This window comes from Poecilia formosa, unplaced genomic scaffold (genome assembly GCF_000485575.1).
Source record: "Poecilia formosa unplaced genomic scaffold, Poecilia_formosa-5.1.2 Scaffold21, whole genome shotgun sequence".
NCBI lineage: Eukaryota > Metazoa > Chordata > Actinopteri > Cyprinodontiformes > Poeciliidae > Poecilia > Poecilia formosa.
In genome coordinates this window covers 257,856-273,155 of record NW_006799960.1, presented here as the reverse complement: position 1 = coordinate 273,155, position 15,300 = coordinate 257,856, and the positions used below count along the sequence as shown (strand labels likewise).

The 15,300-nt window shown below is 40.0% G+C and overlaps 1 protein-coding gene across 1 annotated transcript; it reads left to right on the top strand.

The window, feature by feature from the left end:
* Positions 1-4,665: 4,665 nt before the first annotated feature.
* tmem196 (transmembrane protein 196) lies at positions 4,666-13,148 on the top strand. The gene is made up of 5 exons (XM_016669207.1): positions 4,666-5,478; positions 8,589-8,645; positions 10,831-10,966; positions 12,231-12,349; positions 12,453-13,148. Exons 1-5 carry the CDS (start codon positions 5,314-5,316, stop codon positions 12,522-12,524), a joined length of 549 nt encoding a protein of 182 aa, XP_016524693.1. The 5' UTR covers positions 4,666-5,313; the 3' UTR covers positions 12,525-13,148.
* Positions 13,149-15,300: the final 2,152 nt, after the last annotated feature.

The window sequence follows — 15,300 nt, the reverse complement described above, 5'->3', positions numbered from 1 at the left end:
CTGAATAAAAGGTAGCTCTTCCTCTTGAGCCCCTGAGAAGGAATTGATTTTAGGCGTTTTTGCAAGAGCTCACAAAGCAGAAATGTATTGATTGATTGCGTAACCTTTTTTTTTTCCTCTCATCTCCTGCTTCTCTTGCCTCCTCTTTCTTCTCTTCAGCGTCTTAATCTTCCTCGTTATTGTTCTCAGTAGTTCGCTCATTCATTCACCAGGGTCTTTCCTTTGCTTGGTACATTTGCTAATTGTTGTGTTCGAGTTAAATTCAAGTTTTTTGACTGGAACAACTTTGCATGATTTTCTAAATTATGATAATTTAATGCAAAGTTGGCATTTTTAATGGACTTTCAATGCAACGTTTAGAGAAACGTTGCATTAAAAGTGCCATTATTTAACATGTCATGTTTTTGACAGTGTCATGTCAGTCTTATGCACACCCCTTCAAATAAAGTGTAACCGATTATTTTAGCATTTTGTCTCCAGACACACACACATTTGGCCAGTGCCGCGCTCATTAGGAGCCTGCAGTCATGCATGTCTGTATAACTGTGACTCACAAGGAAAAGTGTATAGAAGACAGCGCCGCTGATTGGGCATGTATCGGCCTCTGGGGATGTCTTCAGCCCCGTCATCTCCTGATATCTCTTCTTTCCACTCACTTAGCTGATTAGGAGCTTACAAAGCTCATCTGTCTCCACTTTGCTGCTGCCTTTGGGCCGACGCGAAAGTTCAGACTGAAGAGGCAGAGCTCGTACCGGGAACGATGAGAGCATCAGACCCGGCAGGGTCACAGTGTCTCTTCTCTGAAGGAAGCGTCCGGCTTTCTTGCTGAACCTTCTCGCAAAGCTGCTTCCTCTCATACGTATTTAAAAAACAATTTCCGAAGACAAATCGGTCAGCTCATTTTCGTTTCTTGGTTTGTTTGTAATTTATTTATTTTTTGCTAAATAAATGTTGGGGAATTTCTGCAAAATTAAGTGTTTAAAATGACTAATCCTTGTTTTACAATCTACAAAAATGCCTTTATCTATGAGGCTAAAACTGTTCTGACCAATGGGGTGTCCCTCTGTTGGACCAAGTAATCCAGATATTCCCACCTAAGGGGATACTTATAATCTGTGTAGGTCTGACACAGAAAACTGTTTCAGAGGAGCAGAAAGAGTAATCTGAATCTAATCTAGTACAATTTTCCTCTCAAGTAGTTGCGCTGTGTTCATCTCTAATCCTTGTGTGTGGACAACGTTTAGTAATTCCGTCTTTATAGGCAACATTTCCTCACAAATCTTCATTTTAAAAGCTCAGGGTTACCAAAACAACTTCGCAGAAAGTTCCCAGGGACATAATGTCCGTACGCTTTTCCTCACGTGATCCGTACAGTTGTAATGTAACCCAAGAACTGCAGGCAGCTCTGCTTCTCTCCGCTGCTGACTGGGCAGAGTGGCAGCCGAGGCAGATGTGACTGCAGCAGGAGGGAGGATGCTGCTCCTTCATCCAAACTCAGCCAAGTTGGCAGCGCCGAGAGAACGCCGCATTCTGCATTAAAAGTAAACAGTTGCTTTTAAATTTACGTCCTATAGTTTCTGTTATATTTAGAAAAAACATTAGAAACACAGTGTCTGATTTGGGAGCATTTTGTATAAATTGATGTATAATTTGAAGGTTGTTTTTTTTTTCTTATACCTACTCCATGTTGGATTAGATAATTAGATGACTTTGAGTCATCTAATATAAACCATATGTGTGTCTTTTTTCGGCCCCTGTTAACTACTTTAAAAATGAACTTTAACCTTCATTTTTAAGGTTAAAGTTCATTTAACTTTAACCTTAAAAGTTAAAGTTAACTTTTAAGGTTGCTGGTTGGTTTGGTTGCCAACCAGCAACCAAATTTGCTGGTTGGCTAGCAAATTTGGTTTGCTAGCCAACCAAATTTACTCCAAGAGAGAATCGATGACTCAGAAAAGAATCCAGAACAAAATCTAAAGCATCGCAGTTAAATTCACTTTCACTTGTTCTTATTCTCTCCATGAGAGAATTATGAGCTAAAAAAAAAAAGCCAGTGTTGATCAAAAGTGTGAAACCTGTTGGCAGGTTTCTGGTCTGTTTTACTTCTCTGTGACAACTCGCTGTACATAATAAAACCATTCATTTTGCTCTCTTCAGATTTCAGAAGGAAAATATCCAACCATGGGGATGAGACCTTAACTTTAAGCACACTCTGGCTTTGCATTAGGACAAAGATCCAAAATTCACCAATGGTATACCTCAAAGTGGCTAAAAGATAAGGTTTTGGAGTGGCCTAGTCAAAGTAGTGATTTAAATCAAGCTGGAATGACACGTGTGGAGCTTAAGCCAATATTAATTCTCAAAAAACCTTCCACTGTGGCTGAATTAAAATGATTTCATCATAATATCTACACAATTCATGGAAAAGACTCTTTGCCAGTTCATGCAAATCTCAAAAGACATTGTTCCTGTCAATGATTGTATAATCATTTAAAAAGACTGGAGCCAAATTACTCATTCATATGTCACAGTGTTGGCTTTTTCTTTCTAATAAAAAATAAATCATCATTTAATAGCTGCATTTTGTATTTACTGGTTACTTTTTTAAAATGTTGAAGTGAGAATCAGAAATGTTTAAGTATGAAAAAGAGAAAAAAAAAGATGACAAAGGAGAAGAAATATGAAATGCAACAAACAGTCACTCCTTTCCTGTAACTGTGTTCAAAAGAGTAAGAATGTTCCCTCCATCTTATTATAAACAGCCAAGCATTACTTCTGCATGCTACCATCTGAAATCTCTCTTTCTCTGCAAAACAGTCAATTTTGTTTACATCAAAGCTTCTCCTTTTGTCAGAAAAGTGCTTTTGCAAATGCTAATCCGCTTTGAAAACCAGCGCTGAGGTCAATTGTGATTTATTTTTGCTAGTGCTGTCAAGGGCTGTATATTATATTTCACTAAAAGAAGAAAAAACATAAATAAATGAAATATGGTTCTGAATCATTCACTTCCTTTATTTAACTAAATACAATCCCCAAACAAACAAGAACATCTGGATGCGCATGAAAGGCAGAAGTGGCTAAGAGAAACATTCGGATATTTATGACTTCATAACCAGATGAAGATCTGAATGAGCTCATGGATTAGGTCACGCACGCAAAAAGATCAACACTGACGGCCTCAGCGCAGCAGCCCATGACAGGAAATACAGCTATGATCAAGATCTATTAGCTTAAGTTGAAACAACAAAGCACAGATGAGAGGGCAGCCGATGGAACAATGAGCGGATTGACGGAAGCAAAGAGAAAACTCTGGAGATTCTTCAAGTCTGCAATTGATTTGAAGCTGCGCTTCTCAGGCGGCGTCTTATTCTGGCCAGCAGCAAGTTACTGTGGGAGCTGCTGCAATAAATCAAGCTCTTGACAAACAAGACAGAATGTTTATGCCAAAGTCAGGACTTCACAAAATGATTTATTTTAATTTATGACTGATTTGTATTCCTTAGGCAACCATGGGAACATCTGCACGCAGGAGCTCCAACAAAAGACGTCTAATCGATTTAGACGTGATTTAGTTAAAGTGACCAAGTTTAAACACGTTTTTTTTTTCTTTTTTTAACATCATAATTTGTCTTTAAGGTTTTTGTGGACTCAGTCCCACATTCCTTAAAATGTTCCATAAGACTTAATCGTATTTAAACAACCGCTGTGTTACTTTTCTTCAAAGGAAAACAACAGAACTTGTGTAAATTGATGAGCTGTGCAGCACAAGCCACCTTAAAGTGGACACCAACCTGAAGCTTATTCACCCGTGATATAATGTGTTTTATATTCACCTTAGGTAACTCCTGCAGCACTAAAATAAATAAATAAATAAAAAAAAAAGGCACAAAACATGACAACATTTTTGATTTGAATGAATTAATCGAAAAGTTTCATAGAACTGTACTGTCTTAATTCCCTTCTGCATGGGAAAACATTCCATCTTTCCTCATCTTAAAAATGAACACTGCTAGGTTAATCCCCATAGTCAACCAGATTTAGACTTCTTGTTACCCCTCTGTGCTTATCTAAGAAATACAGGCACCCCATTTGTGTTTGGTTATGGAGAGACAGGATGCAGAGCTGATACAGGCTGGTGCAGTGGTCACTTTTCTCAGCAGACTATAACTCACACTGATCATAAAAGATCAATGTGAGTTTATCTATTGTTGTTCCACTGTTTGTTGTCCTGCAGTGAAGAAAAAAAACATGCATTTTTATTACACACAAATCTAAGATGTAGCTCATGTTAAATATGAAAAAGAGCCACAACTCAGAAGCAATATTGTTACAATAAAGTAAGAATATATTATGATAGCTTTTCTGCTGTGCTGTCAACTTATCATTGATTGGTTTGTACACTCCCTTGAACACACACAACCAGTTGCTTTATTCACATGTTTCACGGTTTATTTCTGATATTACCTGAATTTTGAGGGGGGAAAAGGATGCGGTTATTGTGAGTTTAAATTAACAGGGAATATTTGGACTTTTATTAAGCATGTGAGGAGCTACACTATGTTCACACCAATTCATCAAGAGAAAATAAAAAAATGTTTCTAAAACAAAACAACTACTAACTATAATTTCCCGAAATATAAAAGTATTGATTAACTATGAGTTAAACGCAATCATACCTTTTCAGTGAACAGAAACTTCAAAATCGCGTCACCTGTTCATGACACGTCACTAAAGTTTATGCTAAATTAAGTGCTAAAGGCACTGTGTTTGTAAATCTTTATAGTTTCTCAGTGAAGTTGCCAAAAAGAATGAGAAAAATGTAAAATCACTGGCTTGGTTCTCCATGAGCCAGAGATTGAGATCCTTTAAACCTTGTTTACGGTCCTGCTTTGTATTCACCTGTGAAAACAGAAACAGTCTGTGCCCCGTGTGTCGATGTCCGTGCGCGCGCGTTCCTGTGCGCGCGTGATCGCGGCGGCTCTTTAGTACCTTGGACAGCGCTCGGCGCCACAGACACATCTGTGAACCGGGAGCGGGGACTTCCACCGACCGTCTGGTATTTGCGCAAACATTTTACTCAGAGGATGTCTCTTCTCTTTTGAATAGTTTTTGAGAGTTCACCACTTCTCCTTTGCAAGTTCCTTTATGACTTTCTGTGCCCGTGCGGACCGATATTAGCGGCTAACCCCTCGCCTTCCCCGCTGGAGACGCAACCAGCGGAGCCACGCCGCCTTTGGAACGCCGAGAAGCGGGATCCTCTCTCGCCGTGAGCTCGCCTCCTCCCTTTGGAGCTGGAGAGATGCCCGGGGGAGGATGTGCTCCAGCCGCAAGATCCTGTGGAGCCTGCTCCTGCTCTCCTTGGTGGAAGTGGGCCTGGGTGTGGCGAGCATCGTCTTGGGAGCGGTGGGCATCATCTGGGTGCGTGGGGAACACCCGCCTCAGCAGGGCGACGCTTCTCCGGTGTGGAGTGGACTCTGTGTACGTGAACTGCTGTCTTCACTTTTTTTCTGTTGTCTACTTCCAGAGTGGATAAGTACACGCGGAAAGCGTGGAAGGTTGAGAGCTCCAACTATTTGCCTTTCTAGAAAAAGACATATGAAAATGCGATTTCTGCTAAAATTTGAAAGCAAATTTAAAAATGTGGTATCTAACAGAGATGCTTTTAATACCTTACTGGCTTTATTGTAAATGCAATAGACACGTAATGGATATGGTTAGATGCTAAAACTTTAAACTTGCAAACACTAAAATGAAACAGAAGAAAACAGGAAAAAATATATAAATAAAAACGAATTAATTAAAACAACTAATATACATGCAAATATTAAAACATACATTTTAAACTTTCTATTGTTATGTAATCCTGTTGTGCTTAGCATTATTTTAAAAAGAAAGAGAAATTATGTGCTATTTGACCATACTGTCAAAGATGCACTCCCTCAACCATTTAGCCTCCTTCTCTGAAGCTAAAGATTGGTTTTATTAATTCATGCTTGACTTGGTCCTCACAGCGCTGCAGAGGGTCAAAGCTTTTACAGCCAATCATGCTCCCAGGCTTCTGCACGTCTCCTCTTTTTACTCGCGTTATCCTCAGCATCACTGCTTTGATGCCACTGCTGGACTGTAAAAAGTTTGGTTTCGGACAAACTCCCAGAAGTTTACAGACATTAATGCAACCACTGCTCCAGCTAAGGAAACATCACCTATCTATCAATTGCTAACCCTTGCAGTTAGAACGAATGTGTTCGTTCAATCAGGGCAACTCAGTCTGGAGATTCTAATAGTCTATCCAGGTATAATTTGTTGTTTTGAATCAGAAAAGTGAGAAGAAAAAAATCTAACTAATGATTGAATGCTTGCAGGCAGGGCAGTTAGTGTGCATACCTCTGCAGTACTTTGCGTGATGAACATGTTGTGCAATGTGACACACGTGTTCAAGAGCTACAGCTGTCTGGTGAGTCAGTCGTCCTGGAGATTGATTGATTGATTGGTTTGACTGAAAAAAATTGGTTGATTATCCAGGATTTTTAGGGGAAGATTCCTGCTGAAACTCCATCATTCTCCACCTGAACAGGCCTCCCTGGTAAACATGTGTATAAAATCCTTAAAATAAATGGTTGTTATGGAGACTGGGTTGCCCAAAGATGTCACTCTTTGCTGTACCTCTCTAACAGTGAGCCTTTGGAGATTTTCTTCACCCACTTTTACCATCATTTCCCTCATTGTGCATGGTGGCAGGATAAACTTGAAGTCCCATCCAGCTTTGTTTGGCAAAGTTCCATGAGCTCCTAATTACTTCGCAGACTGTAGCTTTTGGTGAGCAGGTATTTTCCTGTAATCATTTTCCAGCTGATGTAGATTAGCGCACATTTGCTTTATCTGAATGTTGTCGGGTTTATTTTTTTTTGTTCTTTTTTTGTTTTAGTTGTACCCATTTTGGAGAGCAGGCCAAAAATGTCAAGTCATATCTATTCTCCAGGACAACAGGAGCTCATTGATTACAAAAATTAAAATCCTTACACATTCTAGAAGAAGCTTACGTTGCAGATACACATCTTTTAACATGCCACTTGGTGCTGCGACATTTGATTAGTGGATATGTCTTTTCTTTGTAGAGTAGTTGTTCTCATTTTAAAGACTGGTTTTACATATTACTGTATTGAAACAATCCATCCATCCAGTCACTATTGTCCATTTAGGGCCTCAAGGTCCTGGAGGGAAACACAGAGACATCCGTCTCCTTGGCAACACTCTCCAGCTCATTGTAGGGTTTAGATGTTCCCTATAGGCAGAAGGAATCCAATGGGATAAACTCTTCCTGCAAAGTTTTGGGACTGGAAATGGGGGCTAGGCTTTACTTTGGAAAACCTCCAAAGGGGAGGGATGCTGATCAGATACCAGAACCACCTCAGCTAACTCCTTTCAATGCAGAGTGGTTCTATTCTTACCTCCACCTGGATGATGATCCAACTTCACCTCCATCCACCTGCTTGTATCCAAGATCTTGCTCTTTTGGCCGTGATCATTTCATCGCGACAGTAAGTCGAGGCCCAAGCATAGATAGATAGGACAGTGAATAAAGAGCTAATAGCTTTATTGCTCTGCTGTTTTTTTTCCATTATAACTCGGAGCAGGGCTCACCTTACTGCAGACAAATCCCTCATCTGTGCATCCGTATCCTGCACCATCCTGAGAGAAAAACATTAAGATACTTGACCTCTTCAATATTCACTCCTGCTGGGTCTAGCTCCAGGAAGATGCCCCTACCCTAATTGTGAAAGGTGCTCTAAATGTTTCCATTCTTTGAAGAGCAAACTAAATCCGAAAATATTCCTCAGAAGAGTACGAGTTTTAAAATGTACAGACCCCAGATCTATAGGAGGAAATTTCATGTATTTATTTCTATGTTTGCAAAGATATTTGGAAAACAAAGGAATAAGTCATGCTACTTTGGAGAAATACAGCATGTGAGAAACTTAGGATTATAAAAAAAACAAGCTGCATAACACACACAGAAAGAGCCTAGTAAAGAAAACAAAAACATAAGATTGCTTTGTAGATATTCTTTTACAAAACAGTAAAGTCCAGAGGAACTAAAAGATGAGGAAATATTAAAGTTTAATGACAAATCTTCAGCGTTAGCTGAAAGTAGGGTAATTCTTTTGCGTTTGCATATTTCCAATAAAATCTTGTCAACAGGGACTCCGACCGAACTTGACACAGGAAATAGTAGTTGACGAAGGAGAGCTCACATATTCTCACTGCTCCTTCCAGCAAAACAAATACAACACACAGCTTGCTGAGCTGTCTCTCTGTGAGCTTGTTCTGCCAGCATAATGCACCCTGCAGTTTACTCTAAATTACTTACATCCGGGACAAATGTGGCTTTCTGCCACGGCACATTATTTTAGGAGAAACAAAATACATGCGAGGGAAGAGAGGGATCTCCTTTCCTGTTTTCAGGATTTGGGGGGGGAAAGGAGTAAAAACCACAAAAAATATCGTAGTAATTTTACACGTGCGGAGCTTGATACAAGTTTTAGTGGTGCTAATTAAGATTTTGATTCTTCTTCTTCTTCTTTTCCCAGTTTCTGCTCTGTGGGATGTGCGGAGTGCTGTGTGCCTGGAAGAGGACAGGTCTTATTGTAAGTGCTGTAAAGTTGTCCCACAAAGACCCATTAACTTCTTTTTCTTTTAGTTTTTTTCTGTCCTCTAGATTGTGACCTAAATATGACAAAAGCTTTTTCTTGTTCCAACACAAGACAAACTCGTCAAAAGGCCACGCAAGCTGTAGGTTATGCACGATGTGCGCGTGCGGCAGAAACCAGTCGGTTTGAGCAGCTCTTCTTCAAAACTTATTTCAAAACCCACACTTGTTATTTGTGAAATGCTGCTGATTTAATTTATACAAAAAAAGGCCACGTGGATGTGTGGTTTCTGAAGGGATTCAACCAGGTTTGACCCCTCAGACCTCAACGTCAGATGAAATTCCGTCCAGCGAAATAAACGCTGCGATCTCTGGCAATTCTGACTCACGCGCATTGAATTGTTCGGATCCCCCAACATGTCAACCCATTTCTCATCCTGATGGGCCGCTCCTGAAAATAGCCCGCTGAACATGTGCCAGGGATGCACATGTTTCTTTTTACTCCATCCCTCTGGGAACAGAAAACCCCCTTCCTTCAATGTTGAAAAACATGTCATATGAATCTGCAAAACTCACAAATCCGGACGTGACATGCACTCAGAATGTTTTCAGCTGGATTAAGACGGAGGCCCCTTAAATCTCTGTAAGGAAGGATTTATAGATTAATTGTACTCATAAAATAGTTGTCTTAACTTCAGAATACATCTCCCTTTTCGTAATTAGATAGGGCTCATATATTTTAATATATACAGGGATATTCACTAAATTTGAAAGTTATTGAAAAGTTAAATTAAGTAACTAAATTCACTGACTTATTGATAAATTGCACACAGATTGTCGTCTTCAAGTCTTTATTTCTGTTAATTATGATAAAATAATAAGGACAATAATAAAATAAACATCTTAGTGCAGACATCTGGGTGATAAATGAAAAGTATGTTTGATACCAGCTTCAAGGTTGTTATTAAGAAAAATGTGTGTTTAATCTGACAAACGAAGCTCATCAAAACAAATTTTAAAATCTCATGAACTAATTGTGTGTATAACTGCATTTAAAGCGCACAGAGTGTTACCAAAGAGACCTTAAAAACACACACAGAGAGTGTTCTGATATCTGAGGAAATCAGAGGAGGCAAGCAGTCACCTCTCTTCTCTTCCTGTCACTCTTTCAACCTCTTTTTTTTTTTTTTTTTTTTACAGCCAGTGTGTCTCCAAGTCCTTGTGCTCCTCTTTGACTCCGTCTCCTGCAGGCAGTGCAGTAATGATGGATCAATGTCAGTCCGATCTGCTGTAACCGAGACATCTCTGTGTCTCACCCTGTCTGTCCCGAGCTTTTGTCTTTCTCTTCATATCTCTCCTGTCCCTCGCTCCGATATGTCTTTCTGCTTCCCCTATTATGTCACACCATCGCTGTCAATCCGGTGTCCCCGCTCCCTCCGTCTTCCCCTTTTCATCTTCCTCCATTACTCCCCTCCCTCCCGCTCCGCTGCCTGTGGGGTGATGATTGCATTAGCTCGGTTTGGCTCCGGACCCCTGCCAGCCGATTTCCACACTTCTCTGGGTAATGACTGAAATCCGAGATGCCCTTTTGCATGCGGTTAAAGGCACTAACGGCATCTGTACTGGGAGCAATGAGACAATACCTGCAGTGCAGGAGCAAAACACAAACACACACACACACACATATGCATTCTAAATCAATGGACAGTATGATTGCATGAGTGTGTTGTTCTGAAAGCAGAGTAATGGAGATGCAGTCATTTCCCAGTTGGAGTCTTTCGGGAAAATCTCAATCTCAAATGGGGATTGAAGTTTTGCTTTGGCCCATCAAAGTTCAAACCGGGTTCGTCCATATATGAAGTGATTGATATGACAATACTCAAAACGAAATCCAACCAACAAACATCAAGCCCCCTCATCCACAAACAACAGCTAGCAACTGATGTAAGCATATTCGCAAGCTTTGCAATATGTCTGGAAGACACAATCTGCTGTGATAGAAATCCAATTTTCCAATGAGAAATGGCATTTATTTTGTCTGATTTGCGTCACTCATCGCCACAGCCGTTGTCTAATATGGGAAAATAATTCAGATCAAAGCTCCTCTAGTGATCGTTCTGCTCATGTGATATCAATTAACTGACATGAAAATGAATCTTTATGTGTCTGTGTGCTTTTCCCAGATGATCCTCTTCTCAGCATGCTGCATCTGCGGCCTGATCGCCGGGATTCTCAACTTCCAGTTTGTTCGGGCGCTGAACAAACGGCCAAACTCGTTGCAATCGATCCACCTGGCTGCCATGACACTGGCTTGTCTGGGTAAATAAACAGAAACCTGCATGACACAACATGTTATGATGCAACGGAAGGCAACTGGCAAAGAGTTGTTAGTGTCTGAAACAATAGACGTGTGCACGACTGTAAACTGGTGGGGGTTATCATACAAGAAAATAAAGTGCCCTCATTTATTGGAGCCTGTGGTAAAAGTTTTGTACACGGATTTAAGTTAAGTCATCCGTTTATTGCAGTAACCTTAAAGTGAACTGCTATTTTTAGCAAAATTATGTCTTGGTGATCGTAGAGCATTTTAGGAAAAATAACTGTTGGGAAACTAGCTGTCAAAGCAAAACATTGTGGAATCCCATGTTTCTAAGAGGTCAAACGTTTATATTTTTTCTATAGCATTTCACAAGAGTTTAGCTTTAATTTTTCCAACGTCCTCAGTGTTTTCTGATGCACTCTTTTCTTCAGATGTCTGTCAACATCCCCACATCTTGACTTGGTCATGTTTGTCCTCTCTACCATGCAAACACTCTGAAATCCCTCAGATTGTGAGGACGCCTCCTATCCACAGCCCGCCTTGTGTCACCCCAGAGATTTCATTCTGTTTTTTTATGTACTCTTCTCCTGACTGGTACCTTTCTAAAGGTATTAGTTTAAGATTGCGCAATCAATCAATCAAGTTTATTTGTATGCAACATTTCAGCAACAAGGCAGTTCAAAGTGCTTTACATCATAATCCAGGTAGAAGGTTATCTGATGACCTGATATGAGAATATAGTTGATAAAAATGAGTGGATCAGGCACAGAACCTTGGAGAACACCATGGAACAGAAGAATCTGGCATCAAAATACTCAAGGTGCAATGACCTTTAAAGTGTGTCATAAAAATAGGCCCAAAGTATCATTAAGTTAAAGTTTTTCAGTCTACAAATTTCCCTGGTGTCTGTCTACTTGTGTCGTCTTAACTAGACTAGTTCTGCATCTCAAATTCTGATTAACGCTCCGCATCCTGAGCAAATGTGGCAAGTCTATTCACACCGACATGTCCAGGAAATCACATGCCCACTCTGAAGTTAGGATTTGCAAATTAGCTTTCCAAAAGACACGTTATTGGTGCATTGTCGCAGACATGTTTCATCTCATTTTGTGTGACTTCCACACAATGTATTGTTGAATATATTCTCATTTCTTATTTTCCTTCAAGAGGAAAAGTAAAGAAAAGACAGGAGTTATCAGAGCTTGAAGAAATTCTCCGCTGGGAATTGTGAATTTATTCTAAAAACCATCCCGTCTTTTCCAGGGATCTCAACCTGTACCTTATCCACATGGCTTACCTGTCGACTGGCCAGCTCTGAGCAGCAGCGGATGTTCATGGAGAGGGAGCACTCGCTGCACCATTCGCACGAGATGACAGAGAAGGTAAGACTAGACTGCTGAAAGAAGACAAACATAATGCCTTTGAAGGGTAAAACAAAACATCTTTGGGATAAGTGTAAAATATGCCTGCATGTCTCCTTTTCAGGAGGTCCTTGACAACTCGAGTAACGGCATTCCTCAGGTCTCCTACAACGGACACACTTCGCCGTCACCTTGACAATTTCACAAGCACCAAAACAAAGACAGTTACTGCAACATTATCTGCGGGACAGAAGGTTCAGCTTGCGGCTCACTCGACATATCCCTCTGTCCTGTCCTGAATGCAAAAACCGGACCAGGGCGCTCACCTTGGAAATCCTTACTACTGTCAGAGAGACAAACGCAGCATTAGGACAGCTGTCGTGCTTCTGAATTATTATGCAGACACCGGTTCAAAAATCCTCAGCTCAAACCAAAGCAAGGATGCTGAACTTTTGTTTGGATGACAGCTCAGGTGAACATCTTTGTGACCTCTCTCTCTTAACGTTAATGAGCAGGCAGGGCGGATTTTCCCCTCGAAACAACGAGCACAAAGTTAGCATGCGGCTGATCCATATGTATCGAAGAGCTACTGCAATTTCAGTCTCACTGTCTTAACTCAATCTCTCTGTCTAGTAACCAGTTTAATGAATGCAGTCTGAGATAGTCAACAGTAAACTGTATGTATTGTCTGATGATGGAATGCTTTGACATGATAACACAGCAAATGTACTGTACCATATAACAATGCTTGTATAATAAATTGTTATTTTTATAATGCTTCTTATAAAGTTACATTAAATAAAGTATGGCTAGCCTATGATGAAGGATGTCTGATCATTTTTGTCTTTATTTTTGCAGCAGTGTTGGAATGATTAATGCAGTTGTTTTGACGATGTACTTTTTTTTTTCTTTTTGCACTTTTGGTTTCTGCCTTTTAAAATTTTTATGGGTGCAGTTTTTGCCTACTTTTGTTTTTTTCTTTTGTTTCAATCATACAATCATAAACACTGACCTTAACAGAGAAATGTGGGGCCTGTAGTACATTGCATTTTGTTGTGGGTTCTTCCAAAACCTGCTGACGACTTTGTTTCTGATCTATTCCTGAATACCAGTTAGGTTTGGATAGCTTTTTTCCCCCCCTTTTTTTGTATCTAGTGAGGCTGTATTTGTTTTATTTTATACTTTGAATGAATTCTTAAATGAGACAAAGAGGAAATCGATATACTCTCATATTACTTTATAGGGGTGTCTAGTTTCTGGAGTTACTATGTTGTTTTTAGAGTCGGCTCATAGCACAAAAGCAGTGAAGAAACCTAAACTACTCTGCATTTTCTGTGGCCGACAGGCTACAAATGATTTATAAGCACTGTGGGGATATTGCAGCTGGGTGAGTTGTTGCTGCCAATGACGTCTAAGTTGGCATCTGATTCACAGCTTCACGTTGACGCTTGGTTACATGGGTGTTTGAAACTTCATTGAGTCTGGACTGTATTTGATCATCTGTAGTTCAAGAACTAGACTAATAATACTTTAACAAAATTATGGAACTGATCAGACATTGTTTAAAATGAAGTGGTGCTTGATGAAAACTTTAATATATCAGTGAAAACACAAAACCTTTCTGACGCCTTTTAGAAATTTGGACCAACTTAGAGTTAGATATAAATGGAAACCAGGATAAAGTGGGAGGGGTTGAAAAACAACTATTCTATTTTAAAAACAAATAATTAAGGTGCTTTTTATCAAGAATCTTTCAATAAAATCATGTCTCACTCTTGTAAACCCAGTATTGCCTCATCTATTAAGCTAAATATATCCCCACACATGTAACTGTCTGAATCTGTTCATATTTTAACATGTTTTAATCAACTTTAAGGTGTATTTTTGGGAAGGAATAGTGACCATTCATTAAAAAAAACCAGTGTTTAACTTTTGAGGGGCGTAAATAAAAAAATCTGAAAAGTGTGGAAAGCATTTATCTTCCCTTGTCGTTCCCCCAGAGACGCCTCTAAATGAAACCCCAGTGCATACATTTGAGTCAGTGATTGCAAAATTCTGAAATGTGTAAAAAGTTAAAATCACACGAATAGGTTTCTTAAACAACTTTACCGCAAATAATGTAAATATTTGTTTTCATGAAAATTGCTGGATCTACCAAACACCCAGTTGAAAAAGCACCCTCCCTGCATGTCTGACTTTTGGCACTGTTCGCGCCTTCCACAGCAGATATAAACTCAACAAATAAAGTAAATTTGGTTTATAGCTGCTGTAAAACCTGCCTTGAGGAAATGCTTCAGAAAACAAGATGGGAAACAGCAGCACACACACACACACACACACACACACACACACACCACTTCAACCTCTTGTGAAGACATTCAGTTGCTCTAACAACATCATGCTGCTCAGTACTTAATTATGAATCTTTGTGTACACTAAGAGGTGTGTGTGTGTTTGTGTGCACGGCTGCTGTGTGTGTTAACTGCTTTCTCTAGAAGCTGCTGGGACCTCTTGCTGTTTCGGAAATCACGTCACCATTCATCACTGTGACAACAGACAGGAGCCGGGCCCCTGACAGCACCAGATCTGCAGTCAGTGTGTGTGATAAAGAGAGAAACGCTGAATCATGCGACCTCCTGCGGTGCTGCCCTGTCAGAAAACCGTAACACTAGATCTGTGTGCGCCCAAGTGTCAGGGTAATTTTCAACCCGTGAGTCTGCATGGGTCTCAGTGTAAGTAAGCATGCAAGGGTGCACTAGTTGCACTATCTGACACCCCAGGTCACCCTAATGATCTTAATGTGAAGGCGATACGGAATCAATGAGCGTCCAATCAAGGCCAGCACAAGTTGAGGATTACATAATGAAGGGCATGGTGTAGCTGCAACTAAATGAACAATGACGCTTTTGGTTTGGTAGCCTGTTTAGTTTCTTTAGATGTTGCTACAAAATAATCCATTGGACCTTATAAAT